Source organism: Haliotis cracherodii, unplaced genomic scaffold (genome assembly GCF_022045235.1).
Source record: "Haliotis cracherodii isolate W230 unplaced genomic scaffold, xgHalCrac1.p SCAF_1, whole genome shotgun sequence".
In the NCBI taxonomy this organism is placed as follows: Eukaryota; Metazoa; Mollusca; class Gastropoda; order Lepetellida; family Haliotidae; genus Haliotis; species Haliotis cracherodii.
The window spans coordinates 52,825,874-52,852,881 of record NW_027266264.1 but is presented as its reverse complement, the minus strand read 5'-3'; the positions used below and the strand labels follow the sequence as shown (position 1 = coordinate 52,852,881).

Here is a 27,008-nt window from a genome sequence, read left to right as displayed (position 1 = left end):
ACATATTTCCAAATGAACAAAAATCGTGCTTGTTGTGAAACGGTGAGATATTATTGTTGAAGGCAAATATTTGGACATATTTCTGTACGTTATATTTGACAACTTCAATTAACAATAATTAAAGATTCAAAGATAGTTTATTGATATTTGTAATGTGTACCAACCCTACCGAATGCCGTGCCATGAGATACATTTAAGCCACTCTCTTCATGCAAATATCAAATTTTCAATATTTTTGCATTTTGAGCAGGAATTCTTGGAACATCTCCCTAGCAGTCACAACAAACTGAAAAGTGACCCTCAACCCCCTTTCCCGATCCCCAAATGCTCCGCCACATGGCCCATACCGGAGTCTAGTATTGCAGATCCCCTGGTTTAATCTCGCCAGTTTGGGATCCTTCTCCTCGTTTGGACTGTTTCCTTACGGCAGCGTTCAGCGTTCAGATTACGATGTTAATTCCGAGAGCGTCGGGGGGCGGTCCCCCACAGAGGCCCGTTCCCGAGTCCTGGCTCGCCAAGGCTGAGTGACAGCACCCGATAAGCGCAATAGATTGGCCTCGTGTGAAAAAAACACGAGCTTGTTGTGTGTGAAATGAAAACACGCTGCTTTAATTTGTTGAGACGGGGTGAACGATGGGGAATTTGGACTACTGTGCAGCGATGGGGAAAGTGTTTAAAGTCAGTTTGCTTGCGTGGAAGACCTGCTCAGTGATGATAACTCACAACAGCCAAACATTGATATAGCTACATCACAGATCAGCGTTATACAACCAACTCAACCATTTATATAATATACACCGTCATTGATATATAGTTTTAAACCTACCGACGCTGGTTAAACTTTGATAGTTGAAATCATTTTTTTAAGGTGCGAGATGTTTATACGAACATTTTAAAGCAATCACGAATCCTTATGCTTAAATTAACACTTTTATTATTCTTAATCTGGCTTTGGCAGTATGTTAAGACACAAATTTGAAATAATTTAACAGTACAGCATCGACAACCTTACGGTAAAAAACGCAACTAAATAAAATAATGAATATGGAAGCTAATTACAGTGTTCTTATAATCAGACACTTGTTTCATGTTTAGGTTTTCGTTACCCTCTGTCACAAGCACGTATACTCGGAAAGGATAGGGATGGCACTTTGAATCTACTCTGATGAAGATGCTGATCATCTACTGGCTACTCGGTCCTCGGCTACTCATTCAATATGTCATCAATCCAGTGTATTTATTATTAATAGCTGTAATAAACTTCTAAAGCAATAAAACCCGCCGTTGCACCTGCGGCTCCACCTATGTGTTTATACAAACCTTATACATCTGTACAAAGTCAGAATTACACGCTATCAAACGTAATAATACCATAATACACATTTTAACAAAAAAACAACCTTGAACACTTTTAAGTCACGAGCACATAAGTTTAATTAGGTACCAAAAAAAACAAGTTTTATTCTGCACGTGTGCAGCTGAATGTCATGGACCATTCTCGTATTGTTCATACTGCTCGTTCTTTGTTAGTACTGTGCACCAGCCCAGAACGTGTATAGTGTTTATGAAATCATATTTTCTTTCATCTGCCAGGGCATCTTGTAAATAAACCTTCCCTCTTGTACATAACCCCCCTTCACTATGTATATAAGTATTTGTATATTTAGACATGTTGGTTTACTATGGTGAAAGGCCCTTACGTCTCGTTACGAATGAAGACTAACCCTCACACTCGGGTTTGTTTGGGGGAAGCTGTCTGCTATGAGTGACAGCTATAGCTCTACGAGCGAGGGCAGTACTCCACGAGCGAGAGCCCACATAGGCAGCCTTCACTCAGCTCTTCGCCGAGTCGCACATGTCTGACACGCCCACTCACTATAATTAGCAGGTCACGTGCTCCCGTCACGGTGTGACGACCAATCAAATGCGCAGTTTCTAGGCTAGGAATTTATAGAGGTATTTTGTGTCATCAACCTTGCACGAGTTTTCAAGAGTGTTTGAGAGTAGCCGGGAACGAACGTACACATATCTGCGAGTCCTTCTTTCCACGTGGAGTGTTGTTGCTCAAAACCAGCCAAAATTTCACCCTCAAAGTCCGAGGAAATGACCGCTGAGACGCAGACCCAAAGTAAGTTATCATTGTCATGTAAAGTCATTCAACGAGCCAGCGTTGTCTTCCGTCGCCGATATCACTTAAATGTTTCGACGCACGGGCCGATCTGTACCCCTACGTTCAACGTTTGACAGGTCGCCTAATGTACCAATAATTGATATAAATTTGTGGTTTTCGAGACTCGTCTAATTTTACTGTTGTATTGCAGGCACCAAGCGGCGGGTGTCGGTCTGTGTCGGCTGTGGCTCACAGATACAGGACCAGTTTATTATGAGGGTCGCTCCCGACTTGGAGTGGCACGCAGGGTGCCTTAAGTGTGCCGACTGCGACCAGTACCTCGACGAGTCGTGTACATGTTTTGTCAGGGATGGAAAAACCTACTGTAAACGGGACTACGTGAGGTAAGCCTTCTCTACATTTTATTACTGCAAGTACTTGTACAAAGTTTACAAAGTTTGTTGTGGTTGGAAGAATATGTCAAATGTACCATGCACCATCTTGATATAAATACTTATCTTAGATTAGGAATCTGAAACACGGGAATTCTTAAATCATAGACGGGTATATCGCCACACTGCCATTCCGGAGTGCAAGATGGTTATAATATATATATACTAGTATATATTGGTTGTCCAAACCAAGGACTGGACTTGCGAAGGACTGTTTACCCTAAAAAGTCGCCATGCCTAAAAATACACCCATCAACCGACCATCTTAGTTCGTTATGCACAATATGAAACAAAAATATGGAACAAAAGTGGCCTTAATATAGACATCATTAGAGAAATAGGAACAACCTTAATAATGAGGTCCGATTTATAAATGAATGGCACCAGATGACTATAAACGACGTGTGCACAAATGCGAAGTCAAAGTGTGTGTACATGTCAAATATATTCGGATTTGTATACTACCTAGTTATTCTGAAAAGAACACCAGATGTTTATTGTTTATTATATATACCGAGATAGCGCTACCGTAAACTGTATGCAGCAGCAGTGTATATGCCCCGGGCCCGATAACATATTAAATATAATAGACCATAACAACATATACATGTGATTAGACCAGGTTCAAATGCAAAATTACTGTGTGATAGCTGTCAGTTTATTTACATTAGGACCTTTTAGAAAGTCTGCATAGGATACGTCGGTTACCATGGGTGGTACCCTTACGTTGTGTGCCAGTAGGGGTGTGTTGCTCTCGGAGACAAGTGTTGGTTGACAGTGACTTCGTGTCCATAACGATGTGCACGGTTGTCGTACTGCGACATATCAGGGTAGAACCTGTAGCAGAACAGGGGCGATATATCCGGGTGGACCAGTAGGAATAAACATACTATTCAACATAGCATACGCAACATATTGTCATATGTCACTATGACATTAATAGTGTAAATATTGCCTACTCGCAGGAAAGGTATTGACACGCTTATGGTATATATGTATATATCCAGCTCTATAGAACGCGTTATCATTAATGGACAATTCCAATGTCCAAAGACCTGATAATATTTCATGGCGCAGGAATTTAATTACTTTTTTTTTAAATTAGTGCAATGTTATTAAATCAATAACGACTTTAACTTCCATATCTAATTATGAACTATTCCTATATTCATAAGTTATATCTATGCATGTAAACGCTCACAAGTTGACAAGGACACACGGGATATAAGAGTATCTGATATACGTCAATGTAACGCAATACTCCCGTATTAAAACAAGAATATTACTGAGGTAAAAGTCAGCAAAACAACACTTCACCGACCTGTGAAGAATTACAAAAAGTGGGACAGGTGAAAGGTAACGATTGTTCGTGGATGAGGTTTGACATGGGCTTAGTACAGCGTCAGGCATAGTGACAGTTCACAAAATCAAATGTCCATTGGCTTTTACTCAAGCCATGTTTAATGAAGGCATCACAAGCGCGGTGTATGCCTCATTAGAGTTAAAGCGCGAGTACAACGGGTCCCAATGAAGCGTCCCCCGTCCCCCCGTTCCCCCACCCTAACTCCATAGTGTGTCCCAGCTGGCCCGTCGACTGTGTCGCGCGTCTGTTTGGGGGTCAGAAGAAACGGAACGCTGGTCTCGTATGGATGGTTTTAGTGTTTGAATTCACCGTCTCTTAATTAGAGACCGTGTCTTGACAAGGGGAAATGATGTTCAAATTTCCGTTCTTTCTTGTAATAACTCCGTGTATTATCAATATTTTATTTGAGGATAGTATTTCAAATTTTTGAGCGATTAAACTGAAGGGGCAAGTGGCCCGTGAAAACATACGTCTCCGCGACCGGGCCTTCTGTTTATAACATAAACACGTAACGTTGTATGTTTTCCTTTGCCGAGATATTCACGCAATTTTCATAAAGATAACATAAAGTGTCAAAGGTCATGGATAAAGGTTTTGAAATAATTTATATTTAAATTTCTTTCTCCAAAAAGAAGGCTCGCTCCAACCCTCAAATTATTTTACGCTGGTGATGTGTGTGTATGGAAAGCACACAGTAAAACTATGAACATATATGAGATCAGAAATTGTATGTTAAAATACAAAAATGCTTTTGTTACGCTTATCTGAAGTTATAAGTATTTGGACCATTATTATAAGTACCTTTATAAATGTTCTTATAATAGTGCATGCGCTGTCTTTAATAAAAGGGTGAAACGTATTTGGCAGAAACAACCATGATGGTGAGATATCGCGCTTACCCATCTTAATAGGCGTGCCAAAATTCAAGTGCATTCGTGCTTTTCATCCAAAAACCTTTTAAAGCAATCGTCTTAATTACTCAAGCTCACAGAGGTCAGAGATTACGGTCCTATTGATTCAATCTACTAAAAGCACCAACAAGCGTATTCCTTGTAAATAACTTGGTCTACCGCTGATCTGTGTGACGATATTGAACTTCCAACGGCCCCTCAATAACTTAGCCCTTAATTAAATTATTTCAATAATAATTAAACACCAGGACGGTTTGGTTGTTTGTTCCATGTAATTATCAAGTAAGTTAGCAATGGAATAATTGGTATGTGTATGTAAATTACAAGTATACTTTGACATTTGTAATATCAGTATTAAAATTCATCTAAGATAAGATATTTTGTTTGTTTTTGTGATATCTGTATACCTGTTAATGAAATTTACTCGATAAATTATCAATGCACGTTTGTACACAGAGCTAAATAACAAGTCAATATCAATCGGTGCTTTATAGGGATGACTTAATCAATGTGAAGCAGTACACATGATTAAAGAGTTCGCTAAGGAAATCGTTTTCCTCCCTAACAAATTCAGATGGTTTCTCTGATAGATGTATTAATTATTTGAAGAGTTTGAGCACGCTAATAATTAAGGTAATTTGAGAGCTGATCGTACTTCTTCAGCCGATGGTGTTCTTTGAATGTCTCCTACAATCAATGCTCGGGGAATTAGAGATACGATGGGTGCGATGTATTTGATAGAATTCACTCTTCACATAAATACCTTCAAATACATACATGGGTCTACAGGTTCCATAATCACGCAATTAGAGACCTTCCCAGGACGCCCCTTAACTGTTCATTTCAGCATATTGCTGGAATTTGTTTTCGATCCCAAATCGACTTTCTTCTCGAAATCCGCTAAGAGTTTTCCGATTTCCGATTCAAAGAAAACGCAGTTTATCATCTCAAGTTTGTCTGAGATAAACAACAAGATCTGCAAACTAAACAAAAAATATTGGCTAATCTTTTCCTTAAACACAGAAATCTTTAATTTTTGAGCTCATGGACTAGAATCAGGCTTTGGGTGTAATGTGCGTGTTAACGCTATAGGAAAAGGGTTACTTCCCAAATCGCGACATGCATATTTAATAGAAAAAAATAGAAAGGGAATTCTTTAACTAAAGCATTCCTATGAATTTTTCATGCAAATATTGATAGCACACCCCAACTTTTGACGATTGTATTTCAGGTGGTTTATTGTCGCTTGCGTGCAGTTGGACGAAAGTGAATCTTTAATATCTGTGACAATAGCTAATGTTAGTTAACGTTGAAGCCTTTAATTGTTATCTGCTTACAGATAGAGTAAATGACAACAGTATGAATTATATTACTTGGGGAGAAATATTTCCGGTATTTTGGGCGACATTGTATAATGAAAGACGCATTTTGTGACCACGTTCTTGCTTAACTATTTCACGAGTTTGTATGTCTGTGTTTAAATAATTGCAGTTTGCCTTAGAATAAGGTTTCTATGATTGAGCAGTAAATATAAATATTATACACTATGTATTGTATGGTTATAAAAATATGTGCGAGGTTCCCTAATGTGTGTGAGTGTATGTTGAATACAGTATCTATTTGTATGGGATGTTTTAAAAAGGATTTATTAAGTGTTAATTGAAAATTAATGGGGAATGTCAACACGTGGTTTAGACATTCGTTGTAGGTAATACGTCAGCCAAATGAAATCTAAAACATAGTCGCACACATGTGACGCGACCATCAGGTGATAAATATGTTAATGAATGATATGGTAAACTGATGTTTTCGTTTAGATTCATTATTTTCAAATATCGATCTTTTTTTATTACCATTGCATGAAATCATCACATATCAGCCTCAATAGATATGGCTTCGAAATATTACTTTCAGTGATAATATAGATATTGCGCAGTGGGTTGCGTGTCTGACACCAAAGGAAACACGTTTGATAATAGGTTTGCTAATGAATTAAAAACTCTGAATGGCGTTACATATAAAGACAGGCCTCGAGCGTTCTATAGTGGGAAGAATATTCATTTTAATCTAATTCAATTTTTAAAAAGACATGGCGAGAAATGAACAGATGATAATTAAATGTAACAAACCTTATTAATTCATGTAAAATATGTCAAATTACACCTGCATTTGAACATGGGTTTGTTTTATAATAGTATGAATAATTTAGTCAGAATATGTATTAAAATATGATAAACATTCAGTAATACACAAACCAATCCAAAAAGTACAGTGTTTTTTTTAATTCACACATTCCAAACGCTTCAACCGTTCCTATGAACTCGCTACAGTGCAGGTGTAACACATAATAACGTTATTTTACATATAGATAGAATCTCGTTGCTTTCTTGAAGTTACGTGTTGATTGTCCGTGTGAATCTCGCGGGAAACTTTATCATGCTTATTCAATCTGTGTTGATTCTATCTAATCCACCGCTCTTTATTTTCAGGTTATTCGGGACAAAGTGTGCTAAGTGTGGTTTAGGATTCAGTAAGAATGACTTTGTTATGAGAGCAAAAACAAAAATATTTCACATCGACTGTTTCCGTTGCGTAGCGTGTAGCAGACAGCTGATACCAGGAGATGAATTTGCCTTGCGAGACGACGGGCTGTTCTGCAAAGCTGATCATGATGTCGTTGAACGTGCCTCGGGTCCTCTATGTGATCCTGGGAGCCCCCTTAGCAATAATAATAATAACAATAACGATTCATCAAGTGTAAACAACAACAATAAGAAAAGCCACTCGGAAAAGAATGGACTACAGCTCGCAGGTAATATTTTTTACGTGTATTTCTTCTCGCATATTTTTGTACATATTTGAATCATTTGATAAGATGTTATATAGATTCCAATTTGATATGCAATTTTGGATGTTTAAATATATTCTTGAGATGGTTGATGTGAAGCCATCTTGATAGTCATTTTGCTTCGTATGTGGTACTAGTACGTGCGTGTGGCCATGCTGTCACCTCATACGAAGGGTGATGCTATCTAAAATGCAAACTATATTACAATGAAATCGTTATACGTTGTGTATGAATTATTTATACTGACTCAGCAGAAGAGATTTTCTTACTATTCAGACTGATTTTGTAGTGTAGAGATGATTTGTCAACACAATTTGATATTATTAAATTTGTTTCCAGGGCAACCAGGCTAATGAGTGTTCATGGCCTTTTTAGTCACGTAAAATATAACAACATATGGTTTTCTAGTAGACTATATATTATATCAAAGTAATTATTTATTTACATTGATTCTTCTGCAGAACGATATACATGAATATGTTACTTGTACCTTATTTATGATTCATGCATTTATATGGGTAACAAAATCATAGTATATTCTTTATATCTATATGCATATTTAAGTGCACGTTTCTTAACAGGGAGTTTGATCTGCGTGTGTCTTCAAAGACTACCGCAAGGCGTGATGTTGTTATGTTTTAAAATATCCCATGTCACCATCGATTTCGGTCATTTGTAATGACGACTCAAAGCAGCGGTTAATGATGCACGTTTTAGGATGGTTGTAAATTGCTGTACATCCCCAGTAATGATGAAATATTCCACAACACATCCACATTACCAGAAAGATGATCCCTCATTAATGCTTAAAACAAATAGACATTTGACATATCGAGCTTGAATAAGCATCAAACTAATATAAACCACAGGCTGCTAAGTTTCAAAATGAACATTTTAACCGATTAATGTCGATTTCTCAAATGTCAAACTGTCGGAAGCTCTTAGCGAATCTAGACTTTCAAAAAGCCATTTATCTTCAACGATGTTTTAAAAATCATTAGGAAATGTATACTATAGATAGGCAAAAAGCTATTGATAGCGGACCTTTGAGTGGCTGGTCTGGTGGAATGACACAAGATAAGATAAAGTGAGTAAAATGACCACATGAATGTATCCCTCCGCCAGTTATCAGATTGTGTGCGCGATCTAATCAAGACATGACGACCCAGGTCGTATTTATCTCTTAACTCTGCATTAACCAACCTGCTTTTGATTCAATCATATAAACCATGTCTGCATTATATTTAATAATTACACAAAGGTTAAAGGGTAGCTCGGAGACACACGCTCACAGACAAATAGCTAGAATATTTTAATTCCGGAAAGCCTGTAACAATAGTAAAATGGGCTTCTAATCTTGTATATTTGCATGCGATGGGGGAATTATCCAACGAACAGAGGCGATCGTGGTTTGCAAAGGAAATAAATTCCGATTATCTTTGTAGCAGATTGTATTTTCCTCTCGCCTTAATTTGCTTGTCTTGTCCCAGATGAAACTGTTTGCTACACGACTAGTTATCAGATATAAAATGTGCGGCACTCGACCCGATCGTCTGTGGACCAAACGTGTGAAAACGTGTAATTAATTTGCCCACTAGGGACATGCGTCGTCAGTCAGAATGGGTTCAGTATGCCGTCTATCTGGCGATCTTTTCAACAATATTCAACCGGGACCAGCTTCACGGCCGATCCTAGACACACAACTTTTGATATTTCGGTTTCACTAATTGATAATCGTCCGGCTATTAGTCTCCGACAGTTATTGAATGTCACAATGGCCTCCATGTTCTAACAGATAGCTGTGGAAATCCCAAGTGGACGCATCCCTGTCGTATTGTCCTGAAACTTGATCGTCCTCATCTTGGATGGCATTCGACCCAGGACCTTCTCCGCGCCATCATTGAATCATTTCGGCAAACATGCTACTTTTATTACATGCTGGTTTATTTTCATACACCAATAAATAAAACAAAAGCCTCCTCATCGAACCTGATCTTCCCAATTTGAGATTAAATCGGATTTAATCGTGTCCGGTTTCTAAAGTTATCAAACTCAGGATGTGTTCGGATGAGGAAGCGGACCGCTCCGACACAAACAATAACACGGCTTCCTCTGTTCTCCTCCAGATTTCTCCGATTCTTCCGACTCTGTATATTTATCAAAAAGATACAATAATCACAGAAACTGCGCAAAACACCCCACAGCAGATTGTATTGTTACGCAAAGCCGGTCTCACTGAGTTCCTGGGTTTAAACAACAGGGATGGTAAGGGTAGGTAATCAGGGCCTCGCCGTCATACCGTCGCTAGATGGCGTAGTTTGCCCAACAAAGTCACTCGTTCATCTTATCAGCCCAGCTATCCATCAATTCTGTCCTCCGCGCAGTAGGCTGCGATGTACTCGTAACGTTCAAATCAAGATCATCTACATTCCTGGCAACCAAGACTTTACATCCAAATACATCGCTACAGGTTTAATAATAAAACTAGCTTGCAGAAACAGCCTACCTTTCATGTTGAATCCTCTCAGATTCCATGTGTATTCGTGTGATCAAATACCTTTATACAATGAAACCTCGATATTTCGGTCGCTGTTGGTCCGGGAACCCGATTTCCGGACAAGTCTTGATAGGGACGCCTAAATATAAGAGGGGAAGTTACTCTGTGTCTATGGTCCACAATTCGTAATCGTTACCCGGACGAAAAGTGTCTATGATTAATGGGTCATCTTATGTTCATCTACTCATATACTCATCACGATCGAATTCCACATGTGCGATGTGTACCGAAATATGCTACCTTGTATACCGACATCATATATGTAGAACGAAATACGCTACATTGTATAGACCCATCATGTAGGTATAACGAAATACGCTACCTTGTACACCCATAGGTATAACGAAATACGCTACCTTGTACACCCATAGGTATAACGAAATACGCTACCTTGTTATCCCCTCGTGTTGGTATAACTAAATACGCTACATTGTATACACCAATCATACAGGTATAACGAAATACGCTACCTTGTACACCCCCTATGTATAACGAAATACGCTACCTTGTTACCCCCTCTTGTTGGTATAACGAAATACGCTACATTGTATAGACCCATCATATAGGTATAACGAAATACGCTACCTTGTAACCCCCTCGTGTACGTATAACGAAATACGCTACATTGTATAGACCCATCATATAGGTATAACGAAATACGCTACCTGGAACACCCCCTAGGTATAACGAAATACGCTACCTTGCAACCCCCTCGTTTAGGTATAACGATATACGCTACGTGCAATGCAGACACACGGCGAAATACACGTAAAGATATATATTAGACAAGGCCTCAAACATTCTTGACAAAATCTTACTTAAGTTTTTAAAATCTGATTAAGTGGTACAGAAGGGGACCGGGCAGATGACGTCCATCACACTGCTGGTTGAAGCATGTACCGTCGTGTACAACATGCCCACTGCGTCAGGGGGGACGAACGCCCCTTGATTTGTAGATAAGGATTGTGAATAACATTGTGCAGGAGGAACAGTACCTGACAAATACATGGTCGCTAGGATTTAAGCCTGGTGCTGGTGATCCTTATTCTGGCAAGATGGGGTAGCCTAGTGGTTAAAGCGTTTGCTCGTCACATTGAAAACCCGGGTTCGATTCCCACATGTGTGAAGCCCATTTCTGGTGTTCCCCGTCTTGATATTGCTGGAATATTGCTCAGATGCGGCGTAAAACAATACTCACTCACTCATACGCGTCTATGTTAGTTTTCGAAAGTACATGCAATGTAGGATAGAACACGATAAGAGAGAAGACAAAATGCGACGTAAAACCTCACTCACACACTCACTCACTCAACCTTGTTCAGATCAATAGACGCTTGGCGTATTTGCTATAAATCTAATTAACTGTAAGGAGGTACATATCAATGTAATTAACGCGGGAATTAATCGTTCCATTTCCGTGTTTTGGCATTGTTTGTTTGTGTAATAGAGGCATGTGATTCACATGTCACTCTCACAAGGACACATGTCCCATGCCGGCCTTGAAATGACAGCTTTACATTGTGTTCAATATCTAGGTAAAGCCAAGATGGTAAGGCAACTTTCGTTGCATTTTTATTCAAAATTGCGAAATCCTCTCTGAGATTTATATTTAAATGAAAAAAAACAAAAGTCTTATGGGGTGTTATCATTTTAGACTGTATTGACTAAATGTGACACTAACGATGACTATTTTGGGAGTTTCCCACGAAACAAATAACGGACAAATAATTTTCAGTTTGTTGTAACCGGAAGGTGTTGTTGATCCAGTAGTATGACAAGATCACTGAAATAGCTTTAAGGTTCAGCCTATTGTGGATATAGGATGCAACCAGCTGCCCCGTTAGGATGTTTTAGATCGTGTTAGCCCAGTGGTACTTTTACCAGTGTGGTTTTGAGACACGGGTTTGAATCCACGAAAAGCGATGGGTGACCACTGATGTCCCACTACAAGTGTTCCTTAGCTTTCAGACACTCTAGTGGTTCTCCCCGTTCCTTTCTCAGATCCTCTTTCTGTGTGGAGATCAAAGCTCTATGGCTGTCTTTAGTCTAAGGGATGGGGGTGGGGGTGGGGGTGGGGTGGGGGTGGGGGTGGGGGTGGGGGGGGCGCAGTGGGGTATCCAAGTGGTTAAAGCTTTCGCTCGTCACACCCAAGACCCGGGTTCACAATGTATGAAGTCTATTTCCGGTGTCCCCTGTCCCCATATTGCTGGAATATTATTAAGGGGCGTAAAACCATGTTCGCTCACTCATACTTCGTCTATGTGAATGTACGAAAGTGCTTGCACTTAGAATAGTGAGTGAGTATGGTTTTACGTCGCTTTTAGCAATATTCCTGCATTATAACGGCGGGGGACTCCAGAAATGGGCTTCACACATTGTACCCATGTGGGGAATCGAACCCGGGTTTTCAGCGTGACGAGCAAACGCTTTAACCACAAGGCTACCCCAACGCCCCACACTGTAGAATAGGACCCAAAAAAAGAGAAGGCTGGTATATCACATTTACTGTTATTCTTTTATACGTAAGCATTTCATTATCATATCTGACACAAATGTTCCCACCCCCAGGTCGAGCAGAGCAGGCAGGCGGAACCAAGGCGGTTCGGGGTGGTCATAAGTCAGACCACAAGACCACACGGGTGAGGACGGTGTTAAACGAGAAACAGTTACATACGTTACGGACATGCTATAACGCGAACCCCAGGCCTGACGCCCTCATGAAGGAACAGCTGGTGGAGATGACCGGCCTATCCCCCCGGGTCATCAGGGTGTGGTTCCAGAATAAGAGATGTAAAGACAAGAAGAGAAGCATCCTCATGAAGCAGATTCAGCAACAACAGGACAAGGTAAGGCGACTGGGATGCTGTGGGGATGGAGAAGCGGGTGCTCACGTGTGGATTTGTAGGGAAACTATTGAAATCAAGGTTGCGGTAGTACATACAGTGTTGAGATTTAGGATCGGTCCTTATATCCTCACGGGGAGCGGTTAGGTAGCTTGGGTATTTGTGAAAAAAATAATTTTACAGAAAATACTTCAACAATATAATTTTGCATCAGAATATAATGGCTGGCCCTTAAATAACAACTGCTTCGAGTGTTTATGCTTTACAAGTGTTGATTAGCCACTAGCTTGATCGGGGGAAGAGCGATGTTCCCAAAGGGTTAGTGGACATTGGATGCTGATTAGATTGAGGAACCAAATGCCAGTTCAAATGGATTGTATGTTCGCTTAGTGTGAGGCATGACGACCATCGATGATTACACACATACGGCTTCTGGGAATGCTAATTTATTAGAAGCACAGGGGGTCAGGCCTGATGACTTGGTGGCTTGAATGGCATCGTACCCCGTAGGACGTTGCTCGTGATATCGATCTCTTGTTTGTATGTTCAAGGTTACTTACAAATCGTCGTAATATGACCGGAAATATGTTAACTGGCTTTAAAACACAAACAAACTGAATACTGGATAAGCGATACCACCCACAGAGATAGTACACCTCTGGTACTTCCAGAATAATCTCCAATACACCTATACGCAAATGTAGCTTTATTGCGGCTCTTGTGAACGAACAGGCAGCACATTTTGAGGACGATTCCATGTGGCTGTTCTGCCGGTGAAAGCGATGTGTCAAACTGATCGCTCACCCCGCACGGTACATTAGTCTCCGCTAGAACTATCAATATGGTTAATGGCGAATTCTCCGGGGTCTTTTAGGTGCATAGTGTCTTTTCCTGATGAAAGACCCGAGGACCAAGTACAAACACGTTGGTTTAACGATTTTCAAATGAATTGAGAGGTTACGAAACTAGAGTGAGCACTGATTTCTTTCTTTTACGCGTTACTCAATAGTACAACAGGATCGTGCACGAGATAATCTCTCCGCAAAGATCAATTTTATAACTGACACTTATACCGGAGTACAATACAGGTAACATACGTGCCTTTCAGTTTTAATGCGCTTTTTATGCTTGATCCCCAATCTCAGTTAAAATAAATCAAATGCAGTTCAATGCAAATCTGTTTAAAAATGTAAGCGTCGTAATCCTTTAATCAGTTCGAACATACAAACCGAGCAGCCATGGAGCCACGCATAACACAGTGTTCAGTCATTTGATATCGCTTCCCAAACAGCGATTAAAAACCTCTTTATTTCAATAATTTATGGAAAAGTTTGATATTTTGATAGGGTCTGCTTCTAAATGTCAATAGCTATTTAAGTCTGTTTCTTTATCTTTTCATAAATGTTTGATATTTTATTGGTTCCGTGGCGAGGCAAACCCTTGGCTAAATACCCTGCTTGGGGATGGGGATTGAGCCTTCTTAAATCACCTAATGTAAATGGTATTAACACGTCGAAATGGAGTTGATACATTATGCATCCAGAAACGGGTATACGTAGCATGCAAATTCGTTATATACATGACTATATATATATATATATATATATATATATATATATATATATATATATGTGACAGTCGCTCCCCAACAGTATAAAACCCTAACGTAAAACAGACTTTCAACTTCTTATTGTTTACCGTTATAATTCAGGATATTGCTACGCGTAAACATTCTTCATGCATTCAGAATTCGCACATTCTTGATTTTTTATTTCACCTCTTCATAACAAAATTAACTCTCTCGTGTAGCGTGTCACAACACTTTTCTTGGAATCCTTTACACGTGTAGAGCAAAAAGGGGCGGTTTTCCATGTTGTATTCCCAGAAGTGCCAAGCCAGTTATCTACCCCCAGTTGTTTCCTATCGCAGACGCATTGGGGGAGCTTCCTCCCTGCTCCGACGCCGGGGAGGAAAATATCTGAAAAATGACTGTCTTTTTTTGTTTCTGAAAATGATTATAAGAAGTGTGTCTGTGAGTATGTCTGGCTATGCAGGGGGGATGAAGGACGGACCATCCTGCCTAACCCCCCTCCCTCGTCCCGGGGGTGGGAGACGGGAAATTGAGGGTTGGGCTCTTGTATTATCAGTCTGCGCGGAAAGGAATATTAGCCGAGTGTAATCAAACATGTATCTCACCATTTAGTATGATAAAACATACCGATAATTCCCGATACTTCAATAGAACTGAAACAGTGTTCCATCTTGTGTAGGATCTATACTGGAGTGGAAAAACCAACTGATTCAGATCAGATTCAAATACAGATTCGTAAAGGTTATATTGTGACTGAAGAGTATCTGCTTTGAAAGCCTGATCACAAACTCAGCACGTTTTAACTGGAAAAGTGGCTCAAATTACACCACCTTTCTCAACGAATGTTCTCATACTCGTCATAATCACCGTCTCACGCGGCCATCAGAGTATCTCGGCTAGCGAGAGAACACCGCCTTCAATCTCAAACAATTTTTCTCTCTCATTTCCTTCTCTCCTTAACTCAAAACTACCAAGCTGAACGCCAAACTGCGCGTAATTTACCCAAATTACAACTTTTCCACCGTTTGGTAATTTTCGCGGATGCACGTGGTTGCAAATAACCCCCTTCACGCAGCCTCCATTGTGCGAGGCCCAGTAATTACTACTGTCAATATAGCATATGTTGGTTATGAAGCGGCGATGCTGGACTGAAGTGCCGCAGATATAAAATAATGTTTGATTCTAGCTCATTTCGCGTGGAATTGTGGGTTGCATTCAAGGACTGCTCACTTCCGGTGCATCGTATCATCAAACGTCACATTATCAGACAAAATCCCTGGTTTTCACGACCAAACGCAAATAGAAGGTTTTGCCATGGAATTAGATATAGCTAATTTGGTGTAGTCGATGATATTAGCTGAAATTAGTTTAGCAAACAAATTGAAAATACCGACTCAAGATTGGAGGTTTATATTAATTCTACATCGCCCCCAGGCACATGGTACGGTTCTTTCAATTGTTCTGATAATTCTTCGTATTAAATCTAGATTGGTTCTTGTCAAGTTCCAAGTCAAAGACCGGTTTTCGTGCAGAAGTGTGTGCTGCTGTTCACGCGAAATCGCCTTCAATTCGAAACATCGCGTGCCGCTTCTGCTCTTGCCAATCTTATCAAATTTTCTGTCAATTTTCGCGAGAAAGAATCCTGTTTCACAACAAGACGCTATGTCGTGATGCGCACTATTCTCGGATCACAACCTCCCAGAAACACTCGCTCTGATTATGTCAAAGTCAACGTTGCGTATCTGCTAATTACCGCCAACTCGCGGTCCAGTCGAGAGCGCGTCAAAATCACGCGTAGACACGCGAGACATCCCGAGGCAACTGATAAAATCATAGAAACAATTGAAGAACAATATTTGCAAGGTTATTGCTGATATTCTTGCGGTAATTAAGTTTCGTCTAATTTTCGCTGTCCACTTAACAGTTGGGTTCCCATCACCGTACCCCAGGCCAACAGAGCACAATTGTCGTGTTTAATGTAGCAGAACTCTAGCACTCCTTTGTGGTAGTTGTCGACTTAAGAAGCTCCACTTTAATGAAGACTAATCGCACTCTATTACACAGTGGTTATTGCATCAGGACAACACCTTCGTCGACTCCATAATGGCATGGAATGTTAATGGTAGACCATTTCCAACTTTTAAGTCATATTCTGATCTCAGGCGAAATCGGTATGTTCTCTGTCAATTGATTCAAGTGTTGATGAGGACACTGGATTGTGTGATGGGCCTTTCTTTGAAGAATATATCTATACTTCGTTTACGGTGAGATGTAATTAAAACAATTTCGATGCAATTGTAATGGTATTCCACAGAAAACTAGATATTTGACATCAATAGTGTATGTAGGGTTTGTGGGTGGCGGTGTCGTATTGCGGTAGAATACATATCAGTGGTAGAGGTATAACGACACTGGAATATCCCCCTATTCAACTAGTGTAAATTGCTATATGCAGACAGATGTATATGGTTAGAGAGCTATTTCTCTCATTTCTACAGTATTTATTCTGACGACTAACTTTTTGAGATTTAAATTTGAAACCTCTGCAAACAAATACTGTGTATATTGTGGAGCCATTTCGGTGCATTGCCGCTTACCAACAATATGGCCATGTTTAGATAGGGTGACTTTCTGCCCTCTCGCACTTGGATAACCCGGTGTATCACCCCCAGGTTTGTTGAGAACATTGAGCCTCCCCCCCCCCCCCCCCCCCCCCTACATACTACCATCTACACCTTACTCGCAACACACATCGGGTTTGGTCCACAAGGCGACGTGTTGACTCCCGATCTCTTAATAACCATCGTAATAATATCACATACTTATCTGATATTTTATGTGTAATTTGTGATTTAAAAAAAGAAAAGAATTAACGGTATTTCCACTTTACGTAGTATTACATACTCATTAAGTCCCACCTTCTCTGAAATTAAGGGAGTGATAAAAAATGATAATCTATATACCTACTTACATATTTGGGATTTAAATTTATTGAACAGTACATTTTACGCCCATTTTGTTTTTTATGTTTTGTGTGGTTTTTTTTTTCTTGTTGGAATATCTTAATGAATATATCATTAGTCAGTCCACCACAATGAAGGTTTTTATGTGACTTTCTACTTGCGGTGCATTTTTTCAGATATTATTTTCGTGGTATAAATTATTGATGTATTACGAGGAGCGTGTGGCAGGGAGAATGATATACATTAAGATTATTGCATACACATTCTCCAGTGAATACATTTCTTTTTTACTATGGAAAATGCACTGTGAATGGGTATTTTCAGAATTGTTTTATTTTACTTATAAAAGTTACAATGGGCGTAGTGCTACAGTAAATGTTTTTAACCGATATCGCCCTCCCGTCATAATTAATATCGACTTTGGTTGAAAACAATTATTCAGAAATCATTACAAGTTTCGGGCATGGTGAAGATATCTCAGCGAAAATATATGAAAAGAAATATATAGGAAAATTGCATGTGAGGTTATACCCTCGATCATATGTGTAGGAGTGTAGGATTATATGGGCCAGGTTTAAGTGGCTAGTTGTGTCGTGGACTGACCACGTGAGCGTCCTGACACTAATGTCATGAATCAGCACCTTTGACATTAAAGATTGATGCTTACTAAGGCGACTTTGGAGATGAGCCAGGCTCTAAGCAATGGCACAGCATAAAAAATACATTACTTTTAATCTACGCTGTCATCCAATACGTCAATAATTCGTGTCTATTTGAGTATTCTTTATTTCAAAGTAAAAATCTACATAATCACCTTTATCTTTTGAAATATAGTGATTAATTATATTCATATCATTTCAATTTTATTTCACTGACCGGTAGAATTTATATTATGATTAATATTAAGCTGGATGCCAATGGTTTCTGTTTATCTCCGTCAACCTTTGCTGGTCGTAACGGCTGATTGGTACATAACCCAAATTCTTAGTTTTTAATATTTTTTTATTCTGAATTTGTCTGTTCTAGAAGTCAAGCTGTTCTTTGAGCTATCTTTCTATTATATTCGTTTAATTAAATCACAAAGCTGGTTCGAAATCTCCCAATTGCGATTTTCTTGGCGAACAACGCCCTGACAATGGACTCTATGGACAGTAAATATCTGGCGCGCGCCTTAGAAACTTCAAGTCGTAATGATCGCAGCTCTACCGCTGATTACTGCTGGAGTTTAACACTGAATGCAGCGTTTGGTAAAAAAAATTCATGGCGGGTTAATTTGATGTAAATTTGTTTCACTGATTAGCGAGCTGAGCCGTTCAATTTCCTCCTCGATACGGCATTGCTAACTCCGAAGCGACCTTTCCGTTCCGCTATATCAGGAAATTAAGGAATGGTCTTATTGGATTACTTCTTTAACATTCGTAATTAAAAGCAAATTGTTGAGGCATTGTATTGTCCTAGCTTCACATGGAAGATACAACATCATGGATTAGTCAGGATCACAAAGAGCACACCCATTCGTTCGGATTAACCTGGTCTGAATGACTTTTCCCCCCATAGAAACGCTTTGCAGGCGATGATCAAGTCTTTATTAATATTCTACATATTCCATCCATATCCGCTTCTCGAAATATTCATTGTGGTAGTAATCGCTATTCAAACTGTTTTGTCGTCTAGATGGAGATATAACGACATCAAACCCAACAGCCATTCAAAATATTCGAATGCCTTTTCTCTCGGCACAAACAATATGTTACGTAAATCAAGTCGGCTAGTAACAATTATTATGCTTTTCAACGCTGTGATATTTTCCCTTGATGTAACGCTAAATGGGATGTTAAATTACAAAACTTTAAATAATGTATATAATTACAATTATATTTATTTGCTTGGTAGTAGTCATAACGTCAGATGTAATGGCGCTAATAGACTTGAATCGCTGAATTAATAATATAATTGGGCGCCCATTTACAAGGAAGGATTTTTTTTAATAAGCACATATAAAACAGTTAATCGCGAGCGTCGACTATAGAGAAACTATCAACACTTTTGACATGTTGCATATCTAGACGTTTATGTCAATATTTGTCAAGATTTTTAATTCGGGAGTTAACACCATCTCTTAAAGGTTATTAATTCAACATAGCACGTGATGTTTATTCAGTTCCATTATGGAACACGTGCATTTACACTAACAATACCGTTAAACGCAGCTATTTTAGTGAAAGCTCTTCTGGAAGAATGCAAATGTCGTAGTGAAATAAATTTATATTTAGTTGCAATTACGAAATGTTGATATCTGTTGCTCTATTTATTTATTTATTTATTTATTTATTTATTTATTTATTTATTTATTTATTTATTTATTTATTTATTTATTTATTTATTTATTTACTTATTTATTTATTTACTGATTTATTTACTTATTTTTATATTTTTTTATTTATCCATCTATTTTTATTTGTTTATTTATTTAATTATTTTAGATCATTTATATGTTTGCAATAAAGATCAACTCAATTCTCTCGTTAACAGGCAAAGAAATAATAACTATTGCTAAATTTCTCGAATGAACTGAGACAAAGAGAATTGGGTTGGTGTATTCGGAGCCCGGGTATTGTTTGAAAAATCTGTCGTTATGGGGAATACAACCTAGGAGCAGATGTTTGCTTTCAAGGATAGCAAAGTCGTGACCGAGCCTGCACAGAAACTGCCGTTTAAACAGAGGGGCGCATCTATGAAATTAGCACAATCATTATTGAAGAAATTACAGTCTTATTAAGTCGCTACATGATACTCTCACTGGACCAGGGGAAGCTCATTCTATCCATGGTTCTACCATAACGTCACAGTATTCTCTGTGTGAGGATTTCCATCCACAATCATGTCTCCCCGGTTGCCCGGACCGCTCGATCCCCACCCCCCGGGCGGTCCACACCCTATTATCATCGGAGCAATTACCCCGTCCCACGGTCATTTTAAACCCCGGTCTCATCTGGCGTCACTCCAAGAAGTCCCTCACCAAATGTGCTGTGGCCTGTCCCCCTCACGTGCTTCTCGCGCTAACTGCACGTTCATGCACGTGCATCGGGTGCACGAGACCACCTTATCTCAAACGGCCAACATCTTTGATCTTTAAAAAAAAATATATCGATTTTTAAGAATTGCGTAGCCTTTGTACACTATATGATATGCAAGTGTTCGTTCTGTGGAATATTCTTGTTTTTTAACTGACTGTCAGTACAAAACTGGATAAACATTGCATTTAGTGTTTGGATAATCGAAGGGTTTAAAGGTACATTGTTTTTACGTATACAATGGGTGTGTTAAAGCCACGTTCTATATCAAGTCTATAAAAAAACTCGTTTAGAATAAATAATGCATAATTTAACAACTCGCCTTTCACAGTGGAGTTATGTTAAAGTATCTTGGTGTGATTTGTATGGTGATTATCACAAAGGTCCTCGGAGATTCGGTGAAGCTGTATCTTAGCATCGGGATCTGCGATATCGTCTAACGTATTCTCTTTCATAATCTTAAAACTATCTCACTGTGTGCCGGCGCATTGCTATTGTCGATGAATACTGATATGCAACCGTTAGAGACTGGAGTGCAATAAAAGTGAAAAGCTCCCCCCCCCCCCCCCCGCAAGATACCCAATTCATCAATGTCACACCTGTAACTAAACGCCAGCAATCGCCACATCTGTCGATACTAAAATAATTATTAGCTTTACCTTTATTTTCCACATGGTTTCCAGAAAAAGCGATGTCTGATAAGAAATCCATTATTGCCCTATATCAATGTATATATCGCTCTATTTCCTCAAAACATGTACTTCTACATCCAAGCAGAAGCCCCAGTCATGTCATGTCATGTCATTTATTTATTTATTTATTTATCTATTTATTTATTTATTGACATTCACCTATGAGCCTCATGAAATCAGTTGAAATATGAAATATCCTTTTTGTATAATGTGTCTTTCAAAGAAGCGGGCAAATTAGACAAGTTCCATTTCATTTAACATTTGTGTAAGCAATTGAATTAATAACATCTAGATCGTTTGATCAATGTGGTAATAACATACTTTGTCAATGACTACACCTAGATTATTTAATTGGTGTTAAAAGATATGCTGCTATCAGTTAAACTCTTTGTGACTGTTCACAATATTCAAGTAGGTCCAATGCAGAAACGTATCGATAATGTGTCCTCTCTGACGTCCGCGCAATGTGAGGTTGTTTCCTGCTAGGTCCGCGCGTTGTCACCCTGTCATCTTATCATCCATGGTATGTTTCACCTGTCAGAATGGCCATCAAAGAGCGAGTAAAGCGGGAAGCCACGTGCATGCGCTATGTACAACAATGACGTGCACTGGCGCGGTTTTTAGTTCTCGGAGGGTGTTTAGGTCTCTTTGTTCAGTATAGATTTTTCTAAATCTGGTTCCATCGATTCCATGTCAATTTCTCACGGGTAAATAAACTTTAGGACCCGATTGATCAGTCGAGACGGCGGTGTATAGGCTTCTAACAATGGCGTGTGTAGTCCCACTGTTTGGCCAGTTTCTATAGTAAACGGTCGCAATCTCACGCTTTTATCATTCCCCAGGTCTTTGTTTGTACTTCTTGAATATTCTCATAATCGGAGTTTATTTTCAATTCTTGGGTTGTTATTCAACTGAAAATATCATCGCCTCAGTCTTGATTTAACGGTGTTAAAGCTACTGGAAAATATTCTGTTTCTTTACTCAATAATGGAATTTCTGTTTCATGAACCGTACACTGCCGCAAATCACACTGTTGGAATATTCCAATTCGTTCAGCAATCATAGAGACTGTCTATACGCTGACGGCGATTACACAGAACAGGAGTTCTCGTATCGAGACATGAATCAGGCTTCATTAATGCTAATGTATATAAAACGAGCACAATCTCATCTCATACATCCACACGTGCCATTTGCTTAGTCAGACTTTCATTTGTGTCCAGATGCGGTCTTTATGTGACCACAGCCTTTCTTTCATCTGTTGCAGAACGGAAACGGCTTGCAGCGCCCCCTGCAGGGAGTCCCCATGGTGGCATCCAGCCCTGTACGTCATGAGGGGCCTGGAATCCAGGCTAGCCCAGTAGAGGTCCAGAGTTACCAAACTCCCTGGAAAGCCCTGAGTGAATTCGCTATGCAGGGAGACATCGACCACCACCATCCCCCCTTCCAACAACTGGTGAGCAGTTTCTTGGCCCCTCCTGATGAGGATGATACGGTTGTATATCTCGAGGACCAGGGCTAGTCACGTGGCTGCTTCTAGCCAATCAGATGCTCCCATCTCTTACTAACGGTAATCTCTCCATCACTCCAGGCGCTAACCCACTACGCCTTTCTTGTGTCGTGACTGAGCTCGTCACCCCTCTTGACCCTCTTTGTACGACCCCTTTCTTAATCCTTTTTCTCGCGCGATCTTTAAAAAATACATCCTGAATTTGTTTTTACTTCTCAGTTCACTCACCACCTAACCCCGAAAGCCTTCACATTATTTATTAACCCAGTCGTCGTACATATCACAAGAAAGGTGTTGTGGTTGCCGTCCCTTGATGTGTCAAGCTTATATTGCACGCACAGGGAGGAGGGGAGGGGCTTTGGGGAACCGTTTCTATCAACACGTTAGTTAACTGGAACTATATAACACAAATAATATGAACCAATAACAAAGATTTCGTAATGGTAAGTCTAATCAGTTTGTCTTGGCGATACACTGCCATGGTATAAAGCCATTATCTAGTGTATAATAGCTTTATTATATTATGATATATACCCTGTATTCATTCGGCACCACAGCATCGTCACCATCTCCATCTGTCCAATCAGTTACTTTCCACAGAATGTCTCTCGCACATGAAATTTGATTGGACGGTTATTTTTAGCATTGTCATTCGATCGGATTCAAAACGACTTATAGGAGCGAAAAGTTCATAACAGAATCAAGACATAAAACACGAAAGAATCAAAGATATAATATACCTGGGAATCGTCATACAATCGGAACACCATACAGTTTGATATCGAAAGTCCCCAAAGTCTCTCTCACCTTATCACCTGGGTTTGAACCCTTCTGTTATAGCACGCCCTTTTTAGTTGCCCTGTGTCCTCAGATAGACCGTTAGTTTTCATAGTGATGCTTTGTTGATTATTATTTTATATCATTTAAGATATGTTTGTTTTGCTTTATAGACAACACTGCTTTGCTTATTTATGCATAGATGAGTCTTATTCATATTTATTAAAATTGTCTAATATACTGACACAAAACAGTATGTAAAATTTCCAGTGCGGTTTGTTCACAATATACAAGATGTGATTTTATTAATGGATAACGTTTGATGCATATGTAATTAATTCTTTTATCCGGACTATTCTAAAGATCAACCATTCGCCGATTTAAAAGTTAAACTGTAATGATATCATTGGGGTAATGAAACGGCGTATACGTATGTAGTCGTGACGTTGTATTAATGTCGACGTCGTTGCGTTCCAGATGTCAACGTTCGACAACATGGAAGCCCACTGCGGGGCAGGGGGAGCGTCCCCACAGAGCGACCCCCTCATGCACGTCTCCTACCTCCACCACGACGACATGCCCAACTCCGTTAGTTCCGACTTTCCCCGAACACCGTCAGAACTCTCGAGTCCGCTCAGTCAGTGACGGTATCCCGTCGGCGGCGTCTGGGAGTGACGCCGCCCCGGAAAACTTACTCAATCAACCTAGTACCTCACTGCCACTCTGCTGGGGGCAGGAGACCCATATTCCGTTCAGGGCTCCGACGCGCACAAGGAACACGCCTATCAACGTCCCACCGGCTGGTCCTCAGTCTTAGTGTAAACTGGGCTTACCTGTGTGCAGTGTGGACGTACGAGAGTCATAGTGAGCCCGACTCCAAGTCAAAACCAGGAAGTGGAGGACCGGCATCGGTCCGGGTTTTACACGGGACGAGTGTCTGTGTTAGCCTACTGTGTAGGTGTTGTTATCAACCGGATCAGGAGTCCGGACCACGAATGTTGTGTTGACTCGTTGTGAAAAATGTGGATATATATAGGACAAATGAAATTATGAACTATGTAAATAGACAGTGGTTTGTGTCATTCTCGTGCTGTGCTTCTTATTGTTATTTTTGCACGAACTGAGCGCGTGGCTCCGAACTATACCCCACCCACCCCTTATTGGGGGGAGGGGTACGACAACACGTCTGTGCATCGTTTACACCACAGAGTAGCTATGTGATCTTGTCTTCTCCATGTCGTGCTGTCATCTCTCTCATCAGCACGTGCAGAGCGTGCAATCAAAATGGCGTCCTCTAGTGTATCTCACTCAATCATCCCTATTTCTTGAAAAACATAATTTAAATTATGCAATAAAATGTGTACAAATGTGACTATTTTTCCTTTATGCTATTCTGCAGCTGATTTTCAGACTATCAGAGGGGCGATCGGGTAGCCTAGTGGTTAAAGCGTTAGTTCGTCACGCCGAAGACCCGGGTTCGATTCCCGACATGGGTACAATGGGTGAAGCCCATTTGTGGTGTCCCCCGCCGTGATATTGCTGGAATATTGCTAAAAGCGGCGTAAAACCAAACTCACCAAACGCAGAGTTTCAGTGCAAAGAATTAGTTTAAGCCCGGTTTCTGTACGTCGACGTACATGCATGACAAGGGAATCACGTCAACGATAGAAAGGATGATATTACATACAACTCCTGTTGTAACGAAGCTGAGGGATCTGCAAAATTCGTTCGTTACATCCGAAATAACGCTACATAACACTCCTTCTACTATATGCTACGTTATGACAGACCATACTATTTGTCCGACTTTGTCACATCAGGAGTTCTGTATTATTATAGTAAACGGGTATCGCAATCTCATTTATTGTCTGCAATACATGCCATGTCAATACAAATATACTAACACCCTTTGCTACACAGTGTATGAGAATAGACATCGTGAGCGAGATAAACGTGTCTATCCTCAAATATCAAGTCACGAGTGCAGCTCAGCCATGTAACAAATTTCTTAAACGAATGGAATAGAATAATATGTTGCCGTAACTCATTAAACTCACTTAACTGTGGAACTTATAAATAATTCGTCCTCTTTTGTGATATATAGCTATTCTTTTATGTCTTTGGTAGGTATTTAGAAGTTGGAAGAACATCAATACGACACTTTTTTTATTGAGAAGTAGTTTTATTCGTTATATACGTGTGATATATATATATATATATATATATATATATATATATATATATATGCACAAGCGACACAACAAAATTATTTTTTTATTTTTTTTTAGAAATTTATGAATTAATAATACAACCATTCCAGCCATCCCTGGCAGCAACCTGCAATCATGAAGCCGCAGTCAAGAGTAATGTAAGTTTTACAATAATCTGCCGCTCAATTCTAACAGTTAATTTACTGCGGTCGTTCCTGCTCACATGGATTCTTTGGATAATTCCTTCCATGTAACGACCCCCTTGGTACAAACTACAGAAACAAACCGCTTAGCACTAAGTACATCGACATCGGCACCGATTTAGTGTTTCGATGAACACGTAGCTAAAATTACAAGTTACATGTTGCACGCTAGAATTGCAGCGAAATTACAAGTTACGTGTGGAACGAAAACTGTTATTTGACTCATTTTTTGGTGATAATATATATATATATATATATATATATATATATAATCATAAATGTTACCACATAATCCACCCGAATCTTGCAGTTCCCATCTGTTCTAGTGGCTAAGCAATTAATTCAGTTATATCTTATTTTTAGTTTACAGGGTTTGAAGTAAGATATTATCAAATTCACCATTCAAATGATCGTACCAATTTGGGATAATTCATGGAGAACTAGAGCTAATCACCCACGCATGGTGAATTACTTTGTGTCAATATAATGAATACATCAGTTTATTATTTAAACAAAAATAATGAAATTAATACTTTTAGATTTTCTAATAGCATAAAAAGTTATAGACATTCTTTTCAAAGAAAGTAAAACTACTTAATTAATTCCTTGTATTAACTTTTCAAATTAATTTTCATTTTCTTTTTATGTATTGTTCGTGTTGATATTTATTTGGTCGTTACTGACTCGTTTCATTGTTAAATAAATATCTAACAAAGCAATCGATAACGTTATTCAACGTCTGACCTACCTACTCATTTTCTGTATATCAAGTCTCAGTTGTTTAAAAAACACAAAAACCGTATCGGGAATTCCATATTTCTTTGAAATTGGCTGCATACAAACAGAGCGGGTTTATGCCTTCAAAGTGAAATGTCTTAAAATCATTTTACAAAACCAAAATGGT

At 39.4% G+C, this 27,008-nt stretch overlaps 1 protein-coding gene across 5 annotated transcripts in view; it reads left to right on the top strand.

Moving 5' to 3' along the window:
* LOC139465513 (insulin gene enhancer protein ISL-1-like) overlaps positions 1–25,044 on the top strand; it is an 85,834-nt gene extending 60,790 nt beyond the window's left edge. Inside the window, exons 1-6 of one of the 5 annotated variants that reach the window (XM_071247243.1) lie at positions 2,002–2,128; positions 2,322–2,514; positions 7,326–7,648; positions 12,810–13,087; positions 22,672–22,860; positions 24,169–25,044. In XM_071247243.1, the coding sequence (XP_071103344.1) occupies positions 2,104–2,128; positions 2,322–2,514; positions 7,326–7,648; positions 12,810–13,087; positions 22,672–22,860; positions 24,169–24,336 (1,176 nt within the window). In that variant the 5' untranslated portion in view covers positions 2,002–2,103 and the 3' untranslated portion in view covers positions 24,337–25,044. Of the gene's footprint in view, positions 1–2,001; positions 2,129–2,321; positions 2,515–7,325; positions 7,649–12,809; positions 13,088–22,650; positions 22,975–24,168 lie in introns of those variants that run through there. The other 4 variants (XM_071247236.1, XM_071247262.1, XM_071247254.1 and 1 more) reach the window with 4 other exon arrangements.
* Positions 25,045–27,008: the final 1,964 nt, after the last annotated feature.